This window comes from Pipistrellus kuhlii, unplaced genomic scaffold, assembly GCF_014108245.1.
Source record: "Pipistrellus kuhlii isolate mPipKuh1 unplaced genomic scaffold, mPipKuh1.p scaffold_m20_p_12, whole genome shotgun sequence".
Classification (NCBI taxonomy): domain Eukaryota; kingdom Metazoa; phylum Chordata; class Mammalia; order Chiroptera; family Vespertilionidae; genus Pipistrellus; species Pipistrellus kuhlii.
In genome coordinates this window covers 23,934,986-23,956,866 of record NW_023425427.1, presented here as the reverse complement: position 1 = coordinate 23,956,866, position 21,881 = coordinate 23,934,986, and the positions used below count along the sequence as shown (strand labels likewise).

Sequence of the window (21,881 nt, the reverse complement as noted above, 5' to 3'; positions counted from 1 at the left end):
TAAAATTGATGTGAACCGAACGAAGTGGGATCGGCCTGATCCTCCCTCTCTTGTCTCAACAGGGGTTTCGGCGCGTTACACAAGGCCGAGCTTGTCTCTTTAAGGAGACATTGGACCCTAATTAGTCCGCATTTCTGGCAGGACCGTGGAGCCTGGGGATGGAGTGTTTGGGTTGCAGGAGTGTGGGGGGCGGGCGGGTGGGAGTCCGAGACTCGGAAGGAGACTAACCTCTGGTCCCACCGCCCACTCCACCCTCTTTATTTTGCCGCCACCACCATTGCCACCAACACCCGTTCGGAGGATGCAGCCAGGGCAGCAGGCAGCCACGGCGGCAGCAGCAGCAGCCACCGCCGCCGCCGCTTCTCCCGGGCCCACGTTACTTTGATTGACAGCTGAACAAATGTTTGCCGGGTTCGAACGCTCGCGCTCCGGAACGTCAGCCCTGGCGCAGCTCCGCCTAGGGCAGGCCGGCTCCGCCCCGCCTACGCCAGCCCCACTTCGCTCTGTTCATTGGTCCCAGCCAAGGACGACGCCCGGCCCCCACGTGGGGTCCAGCCCGGCCGGCTCCACCCCCCCGGCTTGCCATTTGTCAGCAGTGAAATGATGGGCAGTAACACAGAACGGCGATTAATGTTCAGCCGTCTCTGATTGGTTGCTGGAGACCCCAACTGAGCCGAGAGTGGGCGGGGCGCTAGGAGAGCGCCCCGGAACGGTCGCAGAGCGGGCTGGTGATTGTAGTCCATCTGGCCGAATCCTTAGCTGGGAGTCGCCAGGGGCGCACTACATCTCCCGGGATGCCCCGCGGCCCCCCCCCTCCACCCCACGGACGGTGGTGAATATGTATCAGAATGTTAATGATTAGCTGATGCTAAATTTGGTCATAGAAGTCACCTACACAGAGCGTGTTGTTAGAGCTGTTCTGAGCGGCTGTTTGGGCTGTTGGCTGCTGTCTTTTCCCCTCTCTCACTCACTTGTATATTATTTTGAGGTGGTGTTCGCAGAGTTTCAAAGGGGAGAGAATTTTTTTTTTTTTTTTTACAAAAAGCCGCAAGCGTTCCACTCTTATTTTTTATAATCCCCTTCCATGTGGGGTTAGAAAAAAAAAAAAGAGACAAGAAAACAGGAAGGAAGAAAAATAAGGAAATGAGATGTGGTCAAAGAAGCTAAAAGGTGCCTTTTAAAAAAGATCGTTGCTGTGAAGTGAGAAAAAAAAAAAAACGAAAAAAAAATCTCCAGAGACCAAAAAGCACGGCGGAGAGACCTCTTCCGAACCAAAGGAGTTTTGTGTTTGCTTTCAGGAACGAAGAGAGCGATCATTCATTCGGAGGAATAACAACCCATTAAAAGACAAATAAAAAAAAAAAGTTTGGAGTGGGACGCGCGGAACGAGAGCGAGGAGCGAGCAAGGCGGGCGTCGCTGCCGGCGGGCGCGGGGGTCCGCGAAAGCCCTCACTTTCCGGCCGGAGAGCGGCTGGCGCGGCCGCGGCGCCGGGCTCGGCGGACGGAGCGAACGTCGGAGCGTGGCCGCCGGGAGAGACGCGCGCCGGACAATGCCCGCGGCGGGCCAGTGAGCCCGCGGGGAATGTGGAGCGGCCCGGCGGCCCGCCCGCACCCAGCCGCCGCCGCCGCCTGGGCTCTCCGTTCCTGCCGCCCGCATCACGCGAGACCCGGCGGGGGTCGGGACCGCCCGAGCCGCCCCTCGGACCCGGCCGGCCGCAGCCACCGCAGCCGCCGCCGTCTCCTCCCCCGCCTCCTCGGGGCCATTCAACCCAATGAGCCGCGCGCCCCTGCCCAGCGCAGCGCACTAAATCGGTTTGGATGATTCGCGACCTGAGCAAGATGTACCCGCAGACCAGACACCCGGTGAGTGCGGGCGGCGGGGGCGCGGGCGGGCTCGCCGGGCGGCTCCCCGCGGCGCCCCCGGTGCGCGCCGAGTTGCTTCCTGGGTCGCAGGGGCGTGTGGAGGGGGGCGGCTCGGACCCCGCGCGTCCTGCTCGGGAAGCTGCCCGTGGCCACCCCTGTTCCCCCATCCCCTGCCCCCTGCGCGGTGGCACTCTCCGAGAGGGGGTGCGGAGAGGCAATTGAGTTGTAGCCATTTTCTTATTGTTGTCTTGGAAGCCCCTGTGCGGAGCCGTGTGTCGTCCCAGCGCCGCGACTCGGAGGGGGTGGGGGGTGGGGGTGCGAGCGATGGAGGAGGCGCGACTCCGCGCCGGGGCGGGGAGGAGGGCGCCCTCGGCGGCGGCGGCGGTGGCTGCGGCGGCGGCGCGGCGGGTCCGGCGGGTCCGGCGGCGGCGGCGGCTGGGGAGTGCGGGGCCCCGGCCCCGAACGCTTCGGGGCCCTGGGGACTCACGAGCGGTGGCCTCATCCCGCTCTCCCCAGACCCGGCTGGCTACGGCCCGACGCCATGGCGCGCGTCCCCCCGACGGGCCAGTTTCGATTCCGGGTGGGGAGACGGAGCGGCGGGGTGCGCCGGGCCCCGGGCGCACGCAGCGGGCGCGGGAGGGCAGCGCGGGGTCTCCGACCCGCGGCGTCCGGGGAGGGCGGGGAGGGTGACGCGGGGGCCCGGGGTCACCCGAAACCGGCTGCTGCAGGGCTGTGCGGTGAAGGGGGGGGGGGGGGCGGCGGGAGGAGAGTTTTCATCGCTCTTTGCCGGCCTGAGCGGTGTTTCCCCCCCACCCCCCACCCCCCACCCCCCAGTTTATCCCCTCCTCCCTCCACTAGCGCCGCGCGGTGTGTTTTCTCCATCTCCCCGGCCTCGCCTGTGATGTGGGCTAATGAAATATTTTATTGTTGTTCTTTAGGCACCGCATCAGCCTGCTCAACCCTTTAAATTTACAATATCCGAGTCCTGTGATCGGATTAAGGAAGAGTTTCAGTTTTTACAGGCTCAGTATCACAGGTAATGATATTTACTTTAGCTGATCCTCCTGTTTGCTTAGCTCTTGTCTCCCCCCCCTCCCCCACATACACACACAAACACCACCCCCCTCACCACCACTATCGGTCCCCCGCCCCCCATTACAAATGCATTACTATAATTTTTCCTTGTGGGCAGAAAGGGCATGTCAAGGCCTCTTTTTCTTAGGCAGGTGCAAAGAAATGAAGCATTTCCTCCCTTCTCCCTCCCCGTAAATTAAAAAAAAGAAAAAAGAAAAAAAGAGGCAGAACAATTGAAACTGGAGAGACTTGGAAAAACGCTGAGGCTAAACTTTCGGTATTGATTATTGGGGCCAGGAGAATGGAAGGTTGGGAAGATTCCGGGGCCTTTTGACTCCCTTGGTTCTTTATTACTCTGGGCTTGATTCCTTCTCACTTCTTTCTGCCATTTCGCTGAAATACCATGAGCCGCGAGCTCTTGGAAGTCACAAGTGAGCGATTTCATTACTTTTAAGATGAAAAAATAATTTTTTTTTTTTTTAAAGAAAAGATCAGTAGGCTCAGATTGCTTTTGAAATATTTTTCTTTCCCTGGCTTCTAAGTGACGTGTAATTCTTATTTTATAAATGCAAGAACCAAAACAAATCACTGAACCCAATCCACACTTTGCCCCCTGGGTGGTGGTATTCAACTTGTCTCTGTTTTGGAGGGAAAAAAAGAAGACATCATTCATAAGGGATGGCTTGATGCATACTTTCATTAATCTCACCGTGGAACATTAAAGGAAAAATTCCCTTGTGACATTTTGGGGGACCTATTTGTGCTCAGATATGTAGACATTGATGTTTATTTTCTTGTTTTTTATTAAGTGAATTTAGTGAATATTCAAGTCTGGATGAGGTTCCGGAATTAAATTGGCTGGAGGGTTTTTGTTTGTTTGTTTTTCTTAAAACAAAAACCCTACAGTGGATTCTCATTGAAAGGGCATATCCGGGCTGTTTCCAATCATCCCCTTTCTCTCCTGCCTCACCTTGAATAACGAGGGTGGTATTTAAGATAGTTGACTTGGCGTTTTGTCGGTGATGGTTTAGAAGAGAGACTGTGTCTTTACATTCAAAGGATGTAAGTCAAGATCTGTGTTGTACTTAGATTTCCTTATGTCTTGAACAGCCTGAAGCTAGAATGTGAGAAACTGGCCAGTGAGAAGACTGAGATGCAGCGGCATTATGTCATGGTAAGAAAACTGTGTCATAGGTTCATAGTGTCTAATAGTTTTTGATACCGAAAGCAAGAATACCTTCACATTGCTAGAGGATGCAGGATAGATCACAGTCTCAGTGTCAGTGAAGTTGAGGTTGTGGGGCTGTGACCATTAGCAACCTGTAATTCCAGGACATTACAACTTGCCTCTGATAACCAGCTTTGATTTGGAATTTCAAAAACTTCACCTGCACGGGGTATAATTTTCTGTGCTTTGTTTCTACAGATTAGGAAAAAATACAACACCGTTTTGTTTAGAGTCACAGCAAAATGTTTTTGCTAGTGGTTTTCTTTGTTGTCTTATTGCTTCTGCTCCAAACAATTTTAACCAGTTTTTCTGGAAACTGTTGCAATTTTAATGTTTTATTTCTTTTTAAGAATGAGGGATAACAAAATACACCAGATATCTTTTTAAATTTCCCCCACTCTATGTTACTAGTATGCGTGTTGTGCGTTTTCAATTTCCACATTGGTTTGAAGAGTGTTGTCATTTGTATAACCAAATTTCTATAATGCCAGTCATACCACATGTTCAAAAAAATCAGATCTGCTTTTTCAAAAGTATTACCAAGCATATTTTTATGCTTGTTCATAAAGATCCAGAGTACTAACTCATTCATTTCCTGTCAAGCCTTTTTTCTTTTAATGTATGAATATTAGCAGTGCACCAGGTCTGAGAAACTGAACTCTGAAGTAGCATCACCTTTTTGAACAGTTCTTTCAAAGCATCTGCATTTGTCTGAGACACATATTTGCCATTAACTTGCCTGCTGTGCCTAGGAAATAGAGATTCTGTGGCACCAGATTTTCATCAGACCTTTTTCATTCACCTTCTTGTAATATATAAAGACAACCAGAGCTGTTTAGAATGCTCTGTTTGAACTTGATTTTCTCAGTTTTGTGAGTTATTCTCTTAGAGTCCATGTTTTAGAGTGGTACCCAGTTTATTAGGCTCAAGATAGTGGTAGGATGCTTCTCATTTAACAGCATAAGCATGGATATTTGGTTTAGGTGAGGCTTTTATGTTTGTTTTAAACATACTTGGGGGCATTTTGAGCAAGAGAGATTGTTTGGTGAAAGACATAAAGTTAATTGCTTTTTCTTCTTTGACAGTATTATGAGATGTCCTATGGGTTGAATATAGAAATGCACAAGCAGGTGAGTTATTTATTTCTTTATAACCATTTTAAATGACATTTTGGGAATAAGCTCGTATGTTTTGCACATTTGTGTAATTACAGTATTTTAAAAGACTATTGGTGAGAATGCTATTTTTTCAGGTGTGGTTTTCCCATTTTTGTATGTATTATTTTAATTTTAATAATTTAAAAAAAGTGATTTAAAATGTCTGCTACATATTCAACTTTGTACCCTTTTGAAAGTAGGATGCTAAATTTTAAAATAGATTTTATTATTCAGTTGAAAGAGTTAATTTTATGTATTTCGGGCATTGCAAACTTGTTAAGAGTTTTTCTTGGAAAATATTAAAAACGAAAACTAAATTGTGTGTAGCCTCATTAGTTTGGTGTGAAAGAATGGATAGAGGGTGAGCTGGGAGGATCAAAATGAAATCTGTGGCGCTAGGAAAGAAATTGATGTAAAATCTTTGTACTGGGCCCCTTGAGGCTATTTAGTTGGGTCTTACCTTTTGTTACTTCCAAAATTTGTACCGCATAAATTCGGCTGATAAGAGGATATAAGGTTCAGCACTGGGTCTTGAAACCAATTAATTAGTACAGCCAAAAAAGGAAAAGAAAAAAGATAATCATTAGTCAGAAAGCACTGAGAAGTGTAATTCAAACAGCCTGTGTGTGCCTGTGTGTGTGTGTGTGTGTGTGTGTGTGTGTGTATGTGTATGTGTATGTATAAAATGGCTTATTTTTCCTGGATAGAAAAACAGGATATACATAAAAATATTGTTTGGCAATAATAATTTTTCTAGGAGACATTTGTTTTTTGAAAGTGCTTCAGGTCTGTTTCAACCATTTCCGAGTTAAGTGTGTATGTGTTACCTGCTGGGATAAGACGAGGGAAACTTAATGCTTTTCATCTCTTATTATATTCAGGGTGGATGTCACTACCTTCTAGGTTTAAAAAATATGAAGTGATCACACATTAATAGGCTTTTATTATAGATTCCTTTTTGGATGTAGTCAATTACTATGTACTCAATATACTCAGCAGAATTTTAAAAGATAACTGTTGGATAATAAGTGATCAAATAGGCAGTATTTGAAAAAGTTGGGGGGGGGTGGAAATGAGTTCTTACATTGAGGAGTTTTTATTACAGATACATTTTTTACTTTATATGCTATTTAGTTATGTCAATATTAACATTATAATATAGTTTGCTCCATGTTAAAATTAGATTCTTATTTTGGCGTCTTTGCCATTTCTGTTTAGATTAGTAATGTAAATATCTCCTGCTTAAACAAAACCCATGAAGCTTATGGTTGGACTCCCCCGTAGCTCTACCTTACAGGAATAAATTACATGAGACATACTATTTGTTAATTATCCTCATTACATGTCATTTTAGGTCTGAATCTTGTATACAACTTGTCTTCTTTTTTTGTCCTCACCCCACCATCCAAGATTAATTGGTGTCTTTTTAAAGATTGGACCAGATGATTAATGTCCCTTTATTTGCCCTCCTGTATCTTATTTACCATAGCCAGTTAGCTTCCAGGTCTTTCTGTACCATTTACAGGATGCACAGAGTTGATAGTATTTGGCTGTATGTATTTTTTTTTTTTTTTTTTTTTTTTTTGTGGGGGAGGGCCTGTATGGGAGATCCCTTAATTTTGCACATTTCATACTTTTTGTAATTCTGTCATTTTCATCCCCAGCTGACCTCAAATGCCATCTATTTAAAATTGAGAATGGAGTACATTTTCCCTTTTTTTCCTCTTGCTTTTAAATTCAATCATATCAAGAATCCTGAGGGCAGTTTATCACATTATGAAATACAGACAGCCCTGCAAACCACCTACTTATTATATTTTCTTTCTTTTCCCCCTTAAGCACAGAGGCATATCTGTCTTTATTTGTTTTCCTAGGCAGACAGCCTTAGTTCCTCTTGGCCTCTCTTCCAGATGCACTCCTTGGATGCCCTCGTAATGGAAAGCAGCAATAATGCAGGGAAGTTGCCCTGCGGCATAATTGGGCCTCGTTCTCAAGATCGGGTTAGGCTTATTCACTTATTAGATTTGAGTCTCTGAAGGGTTCAAGAGCAGGAGTCCCTGGAGTCCTTGGAAGCACCCTAGTAATCGGTGGCCCTGATATTTGAAACCTTTGTGTATTTTTTTTGGTTAATGCTCCTGTTCTTCTTGGCTGCTGCCAGCCACAGAGTATTTATTTTTAGAGGAATTTTTCATTGGAACAGAAAATGATGGCTGTGATGGAGTCATGACTCTATGACTTAGCAAATTGATCAGAGGATAAAAGCACAAAGCAGTGACAAACGGGGTTGGGGGGGGGTCTGGTATTATGGCCCCTCCCCTTTCTGTATGATGCTCATTGTCAGTCACCCTATGTTGATTCTGATAGAGGACTATAAAGTGAAACCTATGGGGAATTTGTCATTCTGAAATGAAAGCTAATGTAATTAGTACCAATTAAAGTACATTTAGTAAATTGGATTTAATCTTAATTAAGCCTGCATAATGTTGCCAATTTTTAACAATTATGTTTGAGAACATAATTAATTTAAATTTTGGTAACTGAGTAAATAGCATTAGTCTGGTAGAATTAGTTGAATTTTTTTTTTTTTAAAGGGGAGCTTGGTGACATGACATAGAATTAGAGCATAAAATATGAATCTAATTTCTGGCAATCTTTAGTAGGATTGATAGAGCTGAGCAGATGAAGCTGGGGAAAAGCCCCAGAAAAGTTAGGGAGGAGTGTTCTAGGCTGAGTTAATGCTTCGCCATTGTCTTAAGTTCTGGTATGAAAGTGAAGGTGACAAATGGGACATGGTTAGAAATGACACATGTTTTATTGTGATGTCTTCATAATGGGATTCTAATAGTGAAAGAACATTGGTGTTATTCCCTAAGGATTTTCCTAAGTGTGGAGTTGTAGTGTTTTGTTTGTGGATAGGGCATTTTACCCATCTGTTAGTTACTTTTTTTGCTGATTGTTCCTTTTTATAAATACAGTGTGGCGTCTAAATGGGTCAGTGACCGTGGGCAGAACAGGGTGATGCGTGCAGTTGATAACATTGCTAAATGCTACTTGTTCCCAACCTTCACCTGTAATGCTGAAATTAAAGAAGACTGCCCTGATTTAATCTGACAACAGTAGTTACGACTTTAAAAAGTGAATATTAGATGCAGATTAGGCAAAATAGGTAGTATGTGAATTTATCCTCTAGGAACTGTAAATGGAGATGAACTTACCACATTTTGAGAACATCTCGGTGACTTCTTCATAGTTAATATTCTATAGTCTGAAACTCTCTGCTTCTAAAAAAATTTAGCTTAGTATTTGAATGTTAGAAATTAGAACATTTTAAAATTTGTAACACTTAGAACCTAAAAAAAGTACTACATATTTATATGTGCATGTGTATGTATAAATGCATGTGTGTATGCATGTATATGTGTATACATAAAATCACTATTTTTAAAAAATCTGAGCAAGAAAATTATTTCACTCCAAGCCATATAACTTTTATTATGAGATTTGGGCTGCAACCATTTGAGTGCTGCTAAAATATTAATTGAATAGAAATGAAAGGGCCTTGCCAACTGATAGGATATCATAATTGTAGCCTCTCTGGTCGATGGTAAATGATGATAAATGACATTAGGAACCTTTTAGCAAACTGTAATAACTACAAGGAGGGAAGCAGTATGGATTTGCATTATATCTGATACCCTCTAGTACCAAGTGGATTGCCAATACTGCTTGTTTAGCATTTTCTAAGGGCAATAGGATATTGATTTCTGACTTACAAGGAACAGCTCTATTTTCACCATTGAAAAGTATTGCAGGTTGTTAAGAAGAAATTGACTTGAAGAGGCCGACTGCTGCCCATCATGGAGCAAATAAAGCAAAACTGCCGAAGCATGGTGGAGCAGTGAGACGGGCCCTCAGCAATTTGTTGCTATTAATTTACCATGCTCGACAGCAAATCAATCGGCATCTACTTCATCTGCTGGAGAAAATGCTGTCCAGGGCAGATAAAAGGCTCGGCATGGTAAAGAGAATAGACTGGATTGGCCAAAATGAGGCTGCAGTTAATGTGTAAATAAGTGAAATCAAGGCCACAGTTGCAGAGGAAGCTGTTGTTAATTAGGTTGGTGCTTTTTCGTGAACTATTTTAGAAAGAAGCTGAGGATTTGGAGAGTAGAAAGAGATTTATTGAGGTTGAAGTAATATATGACTGGCATGACATTGCAGTGTTGAGTGTACTTGATTCTAGGGTGCAGTAAATTTATTCCAGTGCTTGCAATGGAAGTCAGTTTGTTTAAAGTTCTGTTTAAACCAGATTTCCTGAAATACAACTTTTCTTTTGAGCATTACTGATTTCTTGCACATCTCCTGTCTTAAATTGTATATGGTTAGATTTGCAGGGGTAGGTGTTTGAGAAAGTAGGCAAAAATGTGTTTTGTATTCTTACACAATGACTATGATTTTTAGAAAAGGATATGATTAAACTTGTATAATGAAAGTGAACTATTAGAGCTCAGGTGTTCTATCTCAAAGTACTTAAACAATAAAAATTTAGTTGAGGAAACTTTTTTTTTTTTTTTTCCCTGTATAAACACTGGTAAATAAGCTAGAGGGGGTGAACAGTGAGTGGGTAGACTCTACTAGATTGAAAATTCCCAAAGAGAGATTATAAGTGAAATTTTGATGACTATAGAAAAACTCCAGGTATTATTAGGTGATCATGCCCATGTATGATGTGGGATTATTTGCATTTTTGTTTTTCATTAAGGTTTACAGCTATTATTTCCAATTTAAGATTACTCATACTTTAATAATAAAAACCTAATATGCAAATCCACCGAACAGCGGAATAACCAGTCACTATGATGTGCACTGACCACCAGGGGGCAGACGCCTAAATGCAGGAGCTGCCCCCAGCCTGCAGCCCCCAGACTAGCTAGTCAAGGCGATGCCAGTGGCCCCCCATCCCACTCCCATCCCCACCCCCACCCCCATCTCCCTGCATCACCCCACAGATTGGCCCTGATTGCCAGCCAGGCCTAGGGATGCACTGTGCCTCTAGAACTTCAATAGTATTCCACAATTAATATTAACCAACTGGGTGTTATTGGTGGTTTGTTTTTTTTTCTTACTGCTGCTCTGATTTGGGCATTTTTTGGGGTAGGAAGACAACTTCTGCCCTGTTTGGTAAATCTAAATATATGTAGTAGATTTTGTTATATTTCTTACAAAACTGAGAGAGGAGCTAGTATTAGGACAATTGATACCAAGTGACAGTGCCTTGGGCAGGACCCAGTGACTTGTCATTTTATTTGTCACAGAATCTTCAAAAGAAGCAGATCTGGTGGAGGACATTTTACCTGTTAGGGTGTGTGCATAATTAAGAGTGTTTTCTGGATGTCATAGGTTTCCCCCCCTTTTTTCTTGCATGTTGGGTTCTGAATTTTCTCATTCTTGAATTCTCATAGGATATCTGAACATATTTCATCTACAGCAGTAATTGTGGAGTAGAATTGGAATTTCCCGTTAATGGAAGTGAATGTTTATGATACTGGTATATCTAGCATATACTTACCACTGATGGGGTACATTGCCAAGATTCTTTCTCAGAATGATTCTAAGAAAGGGATTATGTACAGTAAAGGATGATTATACTGGGTCAAATCTACCCTGTTTCCCCGAAAATAAGACAGTGTCTCATATTAATTTTTGCTCCCAAAGATGCGCTAGGTCTTATTTTCAGGGGATGTCTTATTTTTCCATGAAGAAGAATATGGTACACATTTATTGTTAAATGAAAATAAAGGAAATTTGTTACCTGTATATGGTACGGTAGTACGGTAATTGTCAACACAAACCAGACAAACTGTGAATCCTACAGTATCAAGAATTTACTCATTTATTCAATGACAATCATGTCATCATCTTCTGGAACATCATCATAGCAATCCAATTCCTGAATTTCATGGTGAATTTCTTGTGACTACATTTCTTTCAGAATCAGTGGACCAAATCTCTCATGTTTAGCCTAGGGGGGGCCTTATTTTTGGGGGGATGCCTTATATTTCACTCAGAAGGAAACCTGTAAGTAGGTCTTATTTTTGGAGCATGTCTTATTTTCAGGGAAACACGGTATATAAGGGTGATACAGTTATTAGGTAGTAGACTCAGGATTTAGGATGAATTTACCTGGGAGGATGTCTCCTAAGAGATCGGTCTGCGCAGGGTGTAGATTCAGCCTCTGTTCATTTCAGGAATGGAGAGATTCTGGAAGGCTGGGAGAGTCCTTGGGTTTGTCCTTGAGTCACTGAACTCCTGGGTTGATGGGCATTCTCTGCAGCTCTGCCTATACAGAGAAAGTTGGGCCTGGACTCCATCCAGACTGTTTTTAGTGGCTAAGAAGGCAGGGGATGCTTTCTTTGACATGGAGTTTCCCCACAGATGGGGCAAAGAACTGTTTGCTTATCAAGATCTCCTTTGCTTCCTCCCTGGGCAACCTATTTCTCATTTGTTTATAAACTTGCTCTTCCATTTAACTTTTATCTTTTCCTTGTGGCTTCTAAAACTATGCCTGAAGACAAGAGGCTGTTTGTTAATCACCATCTTGTGGGTTTTTGAAGGGGGAAGCTGGGAGGGGAAAATGTGATGTTTTGTGGCCTCTTTGTAGTTCAGAAAGAGGTTTTTAGTTGCAGAAAATCACACGCAACTCCAACTTAAATGAAGGCAAATGTTTTGCTGTTATTGTTAAAAGATTTGCTTTGCAGCAAACAAAGGAATATTCCCTTCTCACTGCCCCGTATTTCCTGCTGGATGCCGTTTATTTATTTATTTTTTGTTTTGTTTTGTTGGGCAAAGTTCTTTGTATCCTGAGTAATAGGATGAGAATAAGAAGAGTCGTACTGTTGTAGCCTCCTTGGAGAAGTCGAGACAGTGCAGGTACCGGCATTAACTCACATTCTTCATTTAATTTTTCCTAGAATTTTCCTTTTTAAAAAAAATCTTTTTGCACAATCGAATAGGTAAAATCATTTGGGAATTAAATGTTTAAAATGTGCACTTAGGAGTTATTTGTTTTTAATGAGAACATTTTTATTGCCTTTGATTTGACTGGTTAGTCTGGTTTATCACTTTAGCAATAGTGTATTTGATGGCTATGGAGCCAGTGAAAGGAGTGTGATATTTATTGTAGAAGGTCCTTTCCCTCGACCCCTCCCCCCACTTCCTCTTAGAGAACTCTAGCACTGTAGCAGTGGTAGCACACCCAGGGCCCTGTGGCAAAGGTATCATCAGTTTGGTGAGAGTAGCTCTTAGGTTCCTGCAACTGAGTATTTCCACTGGTGATGACAGTCTTGTAAGGCTTAGGACCTGGCTTGTGTGGAATAAGTGCACTGCAAACAGTTCATGAAATCATTGCTCTACTTCAAGGGGGAAGGGCCTCAAAACTTACAGTCAAACAAAAATTGGAGTTGTTTTGACTTTGCCTTAGTAACAGCTGCTCGTGGTAGTTGTTTTATGTCTGTAAAGAGGGATTTAGCTGGCATTCATCAACACAAATCTGTATACCCTCTCTGTTTTCATTGGACTTGACCCAGCGCTTATGCCAAGCCCTTGCTGCTGCTTTACCACCAAGCCAAAACTTTCCTCAGAGAGTTGCAGTGTGTAATCTGTGCTCAATCCAGGGGGACGAAGGTCAAGGTGTGACTTGTCTTAGCTGGCTTGTCAAAAGAAGCAGAAGAGAAATCCTTCCTGACGCCGCCTCAGTATTCTGTTTTCTGGTGAGTAGATCAGTTTGTCTTCACTTTTGAGGATTTTGCCCACAAGTACTTTACAGTTTGTATTGTGAGGGGAGCTTCTGTGTTTCATGGAAAGAAAGGCTGGCTGCTGTGCTGGCGCAGGCCTTGGGCTCCATTCATAGCCTGGCTGGTCCCCGTGTGCCTCAGGTCCTGCTGTGACCTGGTATTTGCAGCAACTTAGGCAGTGAGAGGTTCAGGAAGGGAGATGGATATTGACTTTCTGGGTTTATTATTTTGTTTTTATTTTTTTAGCAAGCTTATTTCAGTTACTATACTAATTAGGATTCTGTTCTTATTTTTTGATATGTGTCCTATGTATGGATTATTTTGGTTAAAGAATTTGAAAATGCAAGGACATATAACTGAAAAGAATAATAATCAGAGAAATTATGAGCTCTAGTACTTTTTCTTTACAGAGAGCTTAAGGCATTTTATATGTTCTTAACCTTCCTGATGTACCTATAAAGCAAGTAGCAAGCTTGGATCCATGTACTTATTTAAATAGCTTCTGTTGGTGGAGTACCCGACAGTTTGCCAAGCAGTGTCATTCCAATGGCCTTCTTAAACAGATGACACTGAGGCTTAAGGGCTTAGACTAGCCCAGTGTCAAGAGTATTGGAGGATCATCATGCTAGCGGGGACACCAGGATTTATGTAGGTCTGCAAACAGCCTGAGGTTGCATAGCCAGAGTCTCTGGCAGAAAAGGAAATGGGTTTCTTGACTTCCCTTCCAGGGCTCCTTTCACTGATCATACTGTTTTCAAACAGCAAATAGTGTACTTGTTTCTATGATGTTCTTGACGCTATGCAATATGAGGAGCAAAGGGTGCTACTGGCAGTCTAGGAGGTGTTACAGTATCATCTCTAGCTAGAGATCTGATCTGTGTGTTTGTGCGTGAGTATAAAGCCTCTGTCTTCTTCCTTCAATGTCTTGGCCTTGCCCAAAGGGAGGCTAGGACCCACAACTTAAAATATGAAGTCTAGACCCCCTTTTAGCAAAGTGCTTAATAAAACTGGCTATTCCTGCATTCCTAAAGTGTATTGTGCAGACACAATGTACTAGATATAAAGTTGTTTCTTGCCAGTCTCCTTTGTCCCACTAAAAGGTAAGCTTCATGGGAACAGGGGTGTTGATTGTTCTCTGTTGTATACCTGGTGCTGAAACCTGTGCCTCTCACACAGTAGGTGCTCAGGAAATATTTGGTGAATACTTACATTCAAATTGAGCTAGCCAAGAATATATGTGGTTTAATAATTTTAAGGATATATATCAGTTGCTGGATAACAAATGCAGAGCTTCCAAGCTTAGATAGGCCTGTGGTACCTACTTGTTAAAATTGTGGGAAAGTGCAAGGCAGAAAATAAAATAAAAGCAACTGAACTTGGTGTGTGGTGTGTCTTTCAGGAGAGAGTTAGGCTAGCTGCAGTAGAGTTTATTTTAGCATGTGGAATCTGCCTTTTTGAAAATGCAAACATGAATCCTTCCTAGCTGAATTTAAAATTCAGTTTGAACATCACTCTATCACTAATCAGTGTGTATGAAGAATTCTTGTACTATTAACAGGTCAGTGTGCATGTGGTTTGAGTGAGTGTGGGGAAATATTGATCTTAACTACACTGTGGTGTGTTTCGCTAGGTTCCCTCCAAATCGGTAAAGGTTTCTAGTTATTTTCAAGGGACAGGGAACTTTGAAGACGTGTGTTTTTTATTAATGAAGATGGGATAGTGTTGTTGAATGAGTAATAATCATAGCAAAAAGCTATTTTAGAGAGCTTAGCTTATCGTGCAGGTAATATTTTAGCCTCTCAACAACTTTCTGAGATAATTGATTATATTTCTATTTTATATATGAGGAGGCTAAGATGTAGCTAAATTAAATAATGTGAGATCAACCAGCCAGTAAAATAGTTCCTGGGTTTTTACTCAATTTCAGATCACTGATAGGATAGTTTTTTTCTGCTCTATTCCAAATGCTTTGTTTGGAACACTGTGTATTACCAGCATACTCTACTACCTTCCCTAGAATACTTGATTGGTCAGAGCTGTGGTCTGCAAACTGCGGCTCTCAAGCCACATGCAGCTCTTTGGCCCCTTGAGTGTGGCTCTTCCACAAAATACCATGGCCTGAGCGAGTCTATTTTGAAGAAGTGGCGTTAGAAGAAGTTTAAGTTTAAAAAATTTGGCTCTCAAAAGAAATTTCAATTGTTGTATTGTTGATATTTGACTGTTGATTAATGACTTTGCTGACCACTGGGTTAGAGCATTCAGATTTTAGTTCTGAACTTGGTGGTATCCAGCTGTGTGATATTGCCTCGTACCTTAACTTCTTAGGACTGCTTTTTCAACTTAAAATTAGATTGTAAGTGAAGACCAAGATCTCTTTTTGCTCCTTCGGTCTAAGGTGACTGTTTGATTTTAGTTTGTTATTTTCTGTGACCTAGAGATCAGAAATTGAGACATCTATCACTTCTTTTAGTCTCAGAAAGTCCCATTAAAATTTATTTTCCAAGGTTTTATTTTTCAAGTCCAAAATTAACCTAGTAAAGCTATGAATATAAATGGATATCTGTCTACATTATATATAGTATTTTATATTTTATGTACACACGGTGGGACAAAAGTTGGTTTACAGTTGTGAGTATGGGAAATAGTTTTATTATTTCTTGTATTATTTATTATTTCTTGTATTATTTATTAACTAGGGGTCCAGTGCATGAATTCATGCACCTTGAAAGGAACTGTGGGCTGAGAGTCTGCTGTAGGCACAGGGGTTGGTCTCTGCCCATCTGCTGCACACCCGCCTGCCCCTTCCTGCCTCGACCCACGGTCTCCTGTCAGTGGCCAGGCCCACTGCCACTGCTGCTCCCAGGCACTGACAGCACCAGCTCTGCTCACACTCGCTGATGACACAGAGTGATTGGGGCAAGAGCCAGCATCAGGTGTGAGTGGCAGCTGCTGCCCTGATCACCCCTCAGGAGCAGGGGAGGTGGAGAAGCTTTGAGGAGTGATTGGGGCCATTGCCACGTGTCAACAGCAGGTGTGAGTGGTAGTTCTGGAGCCAGCAGCAGGTGCAAGTGCTGGGTGGGACCACAGTGCGGGGGAGCAAAGAATTTTCCGTAACCACAGAGACTTGCCCCAATGACAGCGACTGTTATCCTGTCTTGGTTTGGTGCCCCCACTCACCTGCTTCCCCATCTCGCTGCGGCTGTTGCCCACCATGTTCTGCGCATGCCCCTAATGGTCAGCGCATGTCATAGCGACTGGTAGTTTTGCCATTTGGTCTGTCTGCATATTAGCCTTTTATTATATAGGATTATTGTATTATTTTTCATGCAAACAATCTACTTTTGTCTTACCCTGTATATAAATAGATAAATAGGTATAGTACTTTGCATTTTATCAGGTACTTTTTAATTCATAATGTTGCTAAGGATTTTCCTCTTACATGTAGATGAATAAGATGACTCAGGTATTAAAAGTCCCACAGTCAATTAGTAGATAGTTAGAATTAAGTGATTTTCTTAGGGCCAGCATTCAGACTAAAGTAACAATAATGTAGAACTAAAGCAGTCATTGTAAAACATGTAACAAAAATAATATCCTATATAATAAAGAGGTAATATGCAAATTGACTATCACGCCCTCACAAGATAGCTGCCTACCACCAGACAGGCATGGGGGTTAGTGAGGGACGACCAAGCGACTGAACATAAGCAGGCTGCATAGGGTGACCAGGTTGGCAGGGGGGTTAGTGAGGGACGATCAACCAACTGAATAAGCAGGCTGCAGGGGCCAATCAGGCCAGTGGGGAGGCTGTGAGGGGTGACCAGGCCAGCAGAGAGGGGCAGTTGATGGTGACCTGGCTGGCAGTGGGGAGCAGTTAGGGGCAACTAGGCCAGCAAGGGGAGGGTAGTTAGGGGGTTATCAGGCTGGCATGCAGAGGCAGTGAAGGGCTATCAGGCCGGCAGGGGTGGGAGTTAGGGTGACCAGGCAGTCAGGCAGGCAGGTGGGCAATTAGGAGCCAGCGATCAAGGATTATGAGAGGGATGTCTAAGGGGTCCTGGTTTGGAGAGGGTGCAGGCTGGGATGAAGGGACAAATTTCATGCACTGGGCCTCTAGTTTATATATAATACCAGTGCTTTTAGTACAAAGATGATAAACTGGGCCACCTGAGAAATAAACATGACACCTTGGTCTGATATGTCACAGCTGAGGGATCAAGGCAGATCTTACTGCAAAATAATCCTCTTCTCTTTCAGTTAGCTTCATGCAAGCATGTCAAACTCATGGACCATGGACTGCATGCCTTGTTTATTTGGCCCATGTTAGCCTTTGAGTTTGACATGCTTGGCTTTAAGGTTAGGTCAGAGTGCATTGTGTTTGTCTCTGTGTGGCCCTGATCACATTGTAATAAATAAACAAAATGGAATGTTGGCTTTTCTAAGAAACATATGTGGGCACTGATTAGTGAACCTTCATTTTACTTGGGCTGACTACCCCCTCTACCCCCCCCCCACCCCCAGCATATTCTTTTTTTTTTTTCTTTTTAAAAATATTTTATTGATTTTTTAATACATTTTATTGATCTCCCCCCCCTCCCCCCCCTCCCCCCCCCCCCCGCATATTCTGTTGTGCTCTGCTATAAATGTGGGTAACTATTTTAAAGGCTTTTGATTTTTGGGGGGAGAACAGAACTGTTTTAGAGCGTGGCGTATTACCTCTAAATGTGCCTGCCTTGGTTAACCTCAAAAAATATTATAGTTCACCTAAAGTGGCCAATAAAAAGCATAGTGGTAATTCTACAGTTACTTGTTTGAACATTTTCTTGGCTAAGTTGGGAAAGACAAAATGCTTGTTTGAGTTTTGTAATGGAGAAATTGTGTCCTGCAAAATTCCAGCGAGCTTTTTTTTTATGTAAGTTCCAGGAATGTAGGGATGACAGCTCTACTTCCTTGTTAGCTTTTTCTTACATTCATGAGATTTAGGAGAGTCTAGGTCAGGCATAGTACATCTATGCAAAAAAACCTTGCTTTTTAACATGACAGCTCATTTCCAAATGCTCAGTATAGCTGGCCTGAGAAGGAGGCCCATAGTTAGGCCTGCTTTAACCCGATTTAAGGAGAGCTAATAGGATTTCCTTATAAGCAAAAACTCGGGATATTTTGCATCAGTTTAGAATGCATACAGAACAAGTTGGTGAGATCCTTGTTGGATTGTGAGATGGAGTTCATGCCATTTTCTTAGATTAGGTTTATAAATTTCACTCTTTCTTTGATATTCAGTTTTACAGTTTGGGAGTATGCTTTGGTCATTTTTGTGTGTTTGAGACTTACCTCCAAAATTATCTTTTTAAATGAAAATATTTAGCTTTTCATACTGAAATATCGAGAGCTAGACTTACAAAGATAAAGAAGATTATAACCTAAAGAATGAAATCTGAAAAAGAACTTAATCCTCATGAGGTTCTTGTCGTCTTCCTTCACTGAGAGAGAGATTTAGTTAAGAGAGAATGGTGGACACCTCAGATGGAAGGTAAAGGCAGTGGTGGCTTTTCATCATTCATTTAACAAATGTTAATTCATATGATCTGCAGGGTGCTTTGAGGGCTAGGAGGTAGAGCACTTGCCTGCAGGGAGATTCCATTCTTTTTTATGGCATTTGGCCTAGTGTGAACAGTGCCAGGCAATGGGGTGATGACACTGTTTTGACATAGGCAGAAGAGGAAGAAGTCTTTCTGGCTCAGGAGTGATTAAGGATGTTGTTATGGGGGATTTAGGGACATTGTAGAGAGCAGGGAGTCACTTAGGCGGGAGGAAAGGAAAGGGGAGGATTCCAAATGGAAGCCACAAAGGAAGGAAACTGTTGTGCATATTCAGGCTGTGGTTAGCATGTCCAGCTTGGCTGGATGATACAGGAGAGAACAGGTAAGAAGATACATTTGGGATACATTATAATAGGCCTTGAATACTAGCTCTGGTTTTGAAGGAAAGCAAAGGGAAGATTAATCAGATAGTAGGGAAGGATCATGTCTGTTTGGTTAATTTGCTTTCTTCTCAGCACCTAGCTTGGGACCTGACAGCAAATCTTCAATAAATATTGGAGAGGGACAGGGTTTGAACAGGTGACATGTGGCTGGGAAGGAGAAACCCAAGTTACCCAACAGCTCATTGGATGGTGTGTAAATGCATAGGAAAAAGGCCTAAGACAGTGACCTCTGCAGACTGGCAGAATCATAAAACCATTAATATGAGAAAACTTGGTCTTGGTTATGTTAGCAGGTGAGGTCCCTAAGACGTGATAGAAACACGAGGAGGGAATGAAAGTGGGTTTGTTGCTTCTTTCACCTTCATTCATGTCTTCATATCAGTACTTTCCCTTCATCTCCTGGCAAATCAGTACTCTTGCCAAAAATCTCTCAGCTTCTTTTTCAGCAAGACCTATATTTGTGCTTTTATTCTGTACCTCAGACCATAGTGGGTTTTGCCAGGCAGCCCTTGGTGAGCAGTAGATTTAAAAACTTAGGATTTTAAGAAAGGTGTTTGACCTTTGACCTTTGTCAGTGTATGAGAGAGAGTGTTTCTCTTCATTTTGCTTGATTACTACATTTACCTTTATAAAGATACTAGAGGCCTGGTGCACAAATTCATGCACTGGTGGGGTCTAGCTGGTCTGCCCTGTTGGGGGCAAATATAGGAGCAGGCTGACTGGGGCGAGGGGATGTGAGTAGTTTTCCTAATTGGGGTGGGGGAGCCCAATTGGGAGGGGCCAAGGGGCTGTAGGTGTTCTGGTCATTCTGCCATTCGGTCAATTTGCATATTAGATATAAAATTACTTTTTTTTTTTTTTTAAACTTTTTAAACATTTTTATGACATTGGAAATAGACAAAAGATGCTCTAGATCAGCGGTCGCCAAACGGTGGCCCATGAGCCACTGGTGGTTCATGAGGTCCGAAAGGTTGGTGACCAGTGCTCTGAATTATTCATCAGTTATGGAAACTCTTCGCTCAGTCATTCTTTTGTTTCTTTTTCAATTTTTATATTATTGGCTAAGAGCTGTGAACAGGTCAGCGATTCCTTATCCTTTTTGTGTTGAGAATTTTCATGTAAACATGAGGCCAAGTTTGTAATTCTCTTGAGACATTCTATATTTTGAAAAAAAAAATTATTTTCATTGTTCATTATGTATAAGTTAAATACTAAAATGACAATGGATGTGTTAGTCAATGTGAATTATAAGTGTGTGGTTAATTTTTGTCCTTTTTTCTTAATGTCAGGCATTTTAAACTGTATTTTAAACTTTCCCTCCTTTAGATGCTAGTCTTAAGCTGCTGTAGTTGAGTGAGAACAGCAGTGATGGTAAGGAAAGTTAAAGTAAGCATGAAATTAAAAAGGCCATAAGAGTATATTTTGGTAAACCAAAATATTGCTTGGTGGATGAAGCCACAGATCCATTCCAAAAAAAACCCCAAAAAAACGGAAATGTGGTTTTGCTGTCTGTCATGCAGTCTGTTTCAACTGTGAGAAACATACGTTGCTTTATGGGGTATTTTTTTTTTCAAGTCTGACCGCAGCTTTTAATTTCCTTCACTCCACCCACACCTCCCACCACATGCCCATGTATCTAGTGCTCAATTTATGGGCAATTTAAATGTAATGGCATAATCGTCAACCACCAAAAGGGTCAGCAGTTGTGGCAGAAGTTTCTTGTCTTAGGTGTGTTAGGTGTTAGTTTTCTGCTTTGGGAAATTTTTATAATCAGAAAGAGTGTTTGTCCTTGTTTTTTACACTTTTCAATCTTATTTAAAGTGAGATTGCTTTTAAAAGGTAGTTTTGAAGTGCCTTTTTTTATTTTTTGCTAAAAAAATAATGTATTTACATTAAAGACATTTTAGAAAGTAAAAGAAATTTTTTCTTTCTTTTTTTTTAGTAGAACTCACCCATGATTCTACTACCCTGACCTAAACGATGTGGTAGATGGAGAATTGTGCTTCTTACCCTCTATGGAAAAAACAGGTTACATTCCAAAGGGTAGCACATAAAATAAGGATAATGTGCCCTTATTTCTTTAAAAAGTACAAAAGTACAATATAGTATATACAAAAGTGAAACCTTAGATCTTTAAAATTAATTTTGGTTTATTGGTAACTATGGTTGCTTCAACATTTTAGATCTACACTTAATTCAGCCACTAACTCCCTGTAATCTTGGTAAATCATTTAACTTTTCTGAGTCTCAGCTCCTTATCCATAGCCATAAAACGAGGGAATAGTACTCAATCAATGTGTTTTATAATACGCAGGTTCTTGGGTCCCTAACCTGAGATCTGGGCATCAGTATTTTTCTGAAAGCTCCAAGGTAATTCAAAAGTACAGCAAGGTGGAGAATCAGTGATCTAGAGCAGTGCTTCTCAAACTTGAATGTGCATACAAGCCACTGGGAATCATGTTAAAATCAGATTATTTCTGCAGGCCTGGAATAGTGCCTGATAATCTCCATTTCTAATGCCCCAATGATACTAATGCTGCTGGTCTATTGACCACATTTTGAGTAGCAAGGAGCCAGAAATCTCCAAAATTCTAAAAAAATCTGTCATTTCTTATTTCCATGGTATAATTTATAATATATAGTACACTAGTGTCCCGGTGCATGAAATTCATGCATGGGAGGGGGTGTCCCTCATCCTGGCCTGCACCCTCTCCAATCTGGGACATCCCCCTCAAAATATAAAACCACTGGCTCCTAACTGCTCACTTGCCTGCCTGCCTGATTGC

General features: G+C 42.3%; 1 protein-coding gene across 17 annotated transcripts in view; it reads left to right on the top strand.

Moving 5' to 3' along the window:
* Positions 1–1,704: 1,704 nt before the first annotated feature.
* TLE4 (TLE family member 4, transcriptional corepressor) overlaps positions 1,705–21,881 on the top strand; it is a 141,768-nt gene continuing 121,591 nt past the window's right edge. For 12 of the 17 annotated variants that reach the window (XM_036433716.2, XM_036433711.2, XM_036433705.2 and 9 more), the window contains exons 1-4: positions 1,705–1,863; positions 2,802–2,899; positions 4,048–4,111; positions 5,251–5,295. In XM_036433716.2, coding sequence (XP_036289609.1) covers positions 1,819–1,863; positions 2,802–2,899; positions 4,048–4,111; positions 5,251–5,295 — 252 coding nt within the window. In that variant the 5' untranslated portion in view covers positions 1,705–1,818. Of the gene's footprint in view, positions 1,864–2,317; positions 2,444–2,801; positions 2,900–4,047; positions 4,112–5,250; positions 5,296–21,881 lie in introns of those variants that run through there. The other 5 variants (XM_036433706.2, XM_036433710.2, XM_036433703.2 and 2 more) reach the window with 2 other exon arrangements.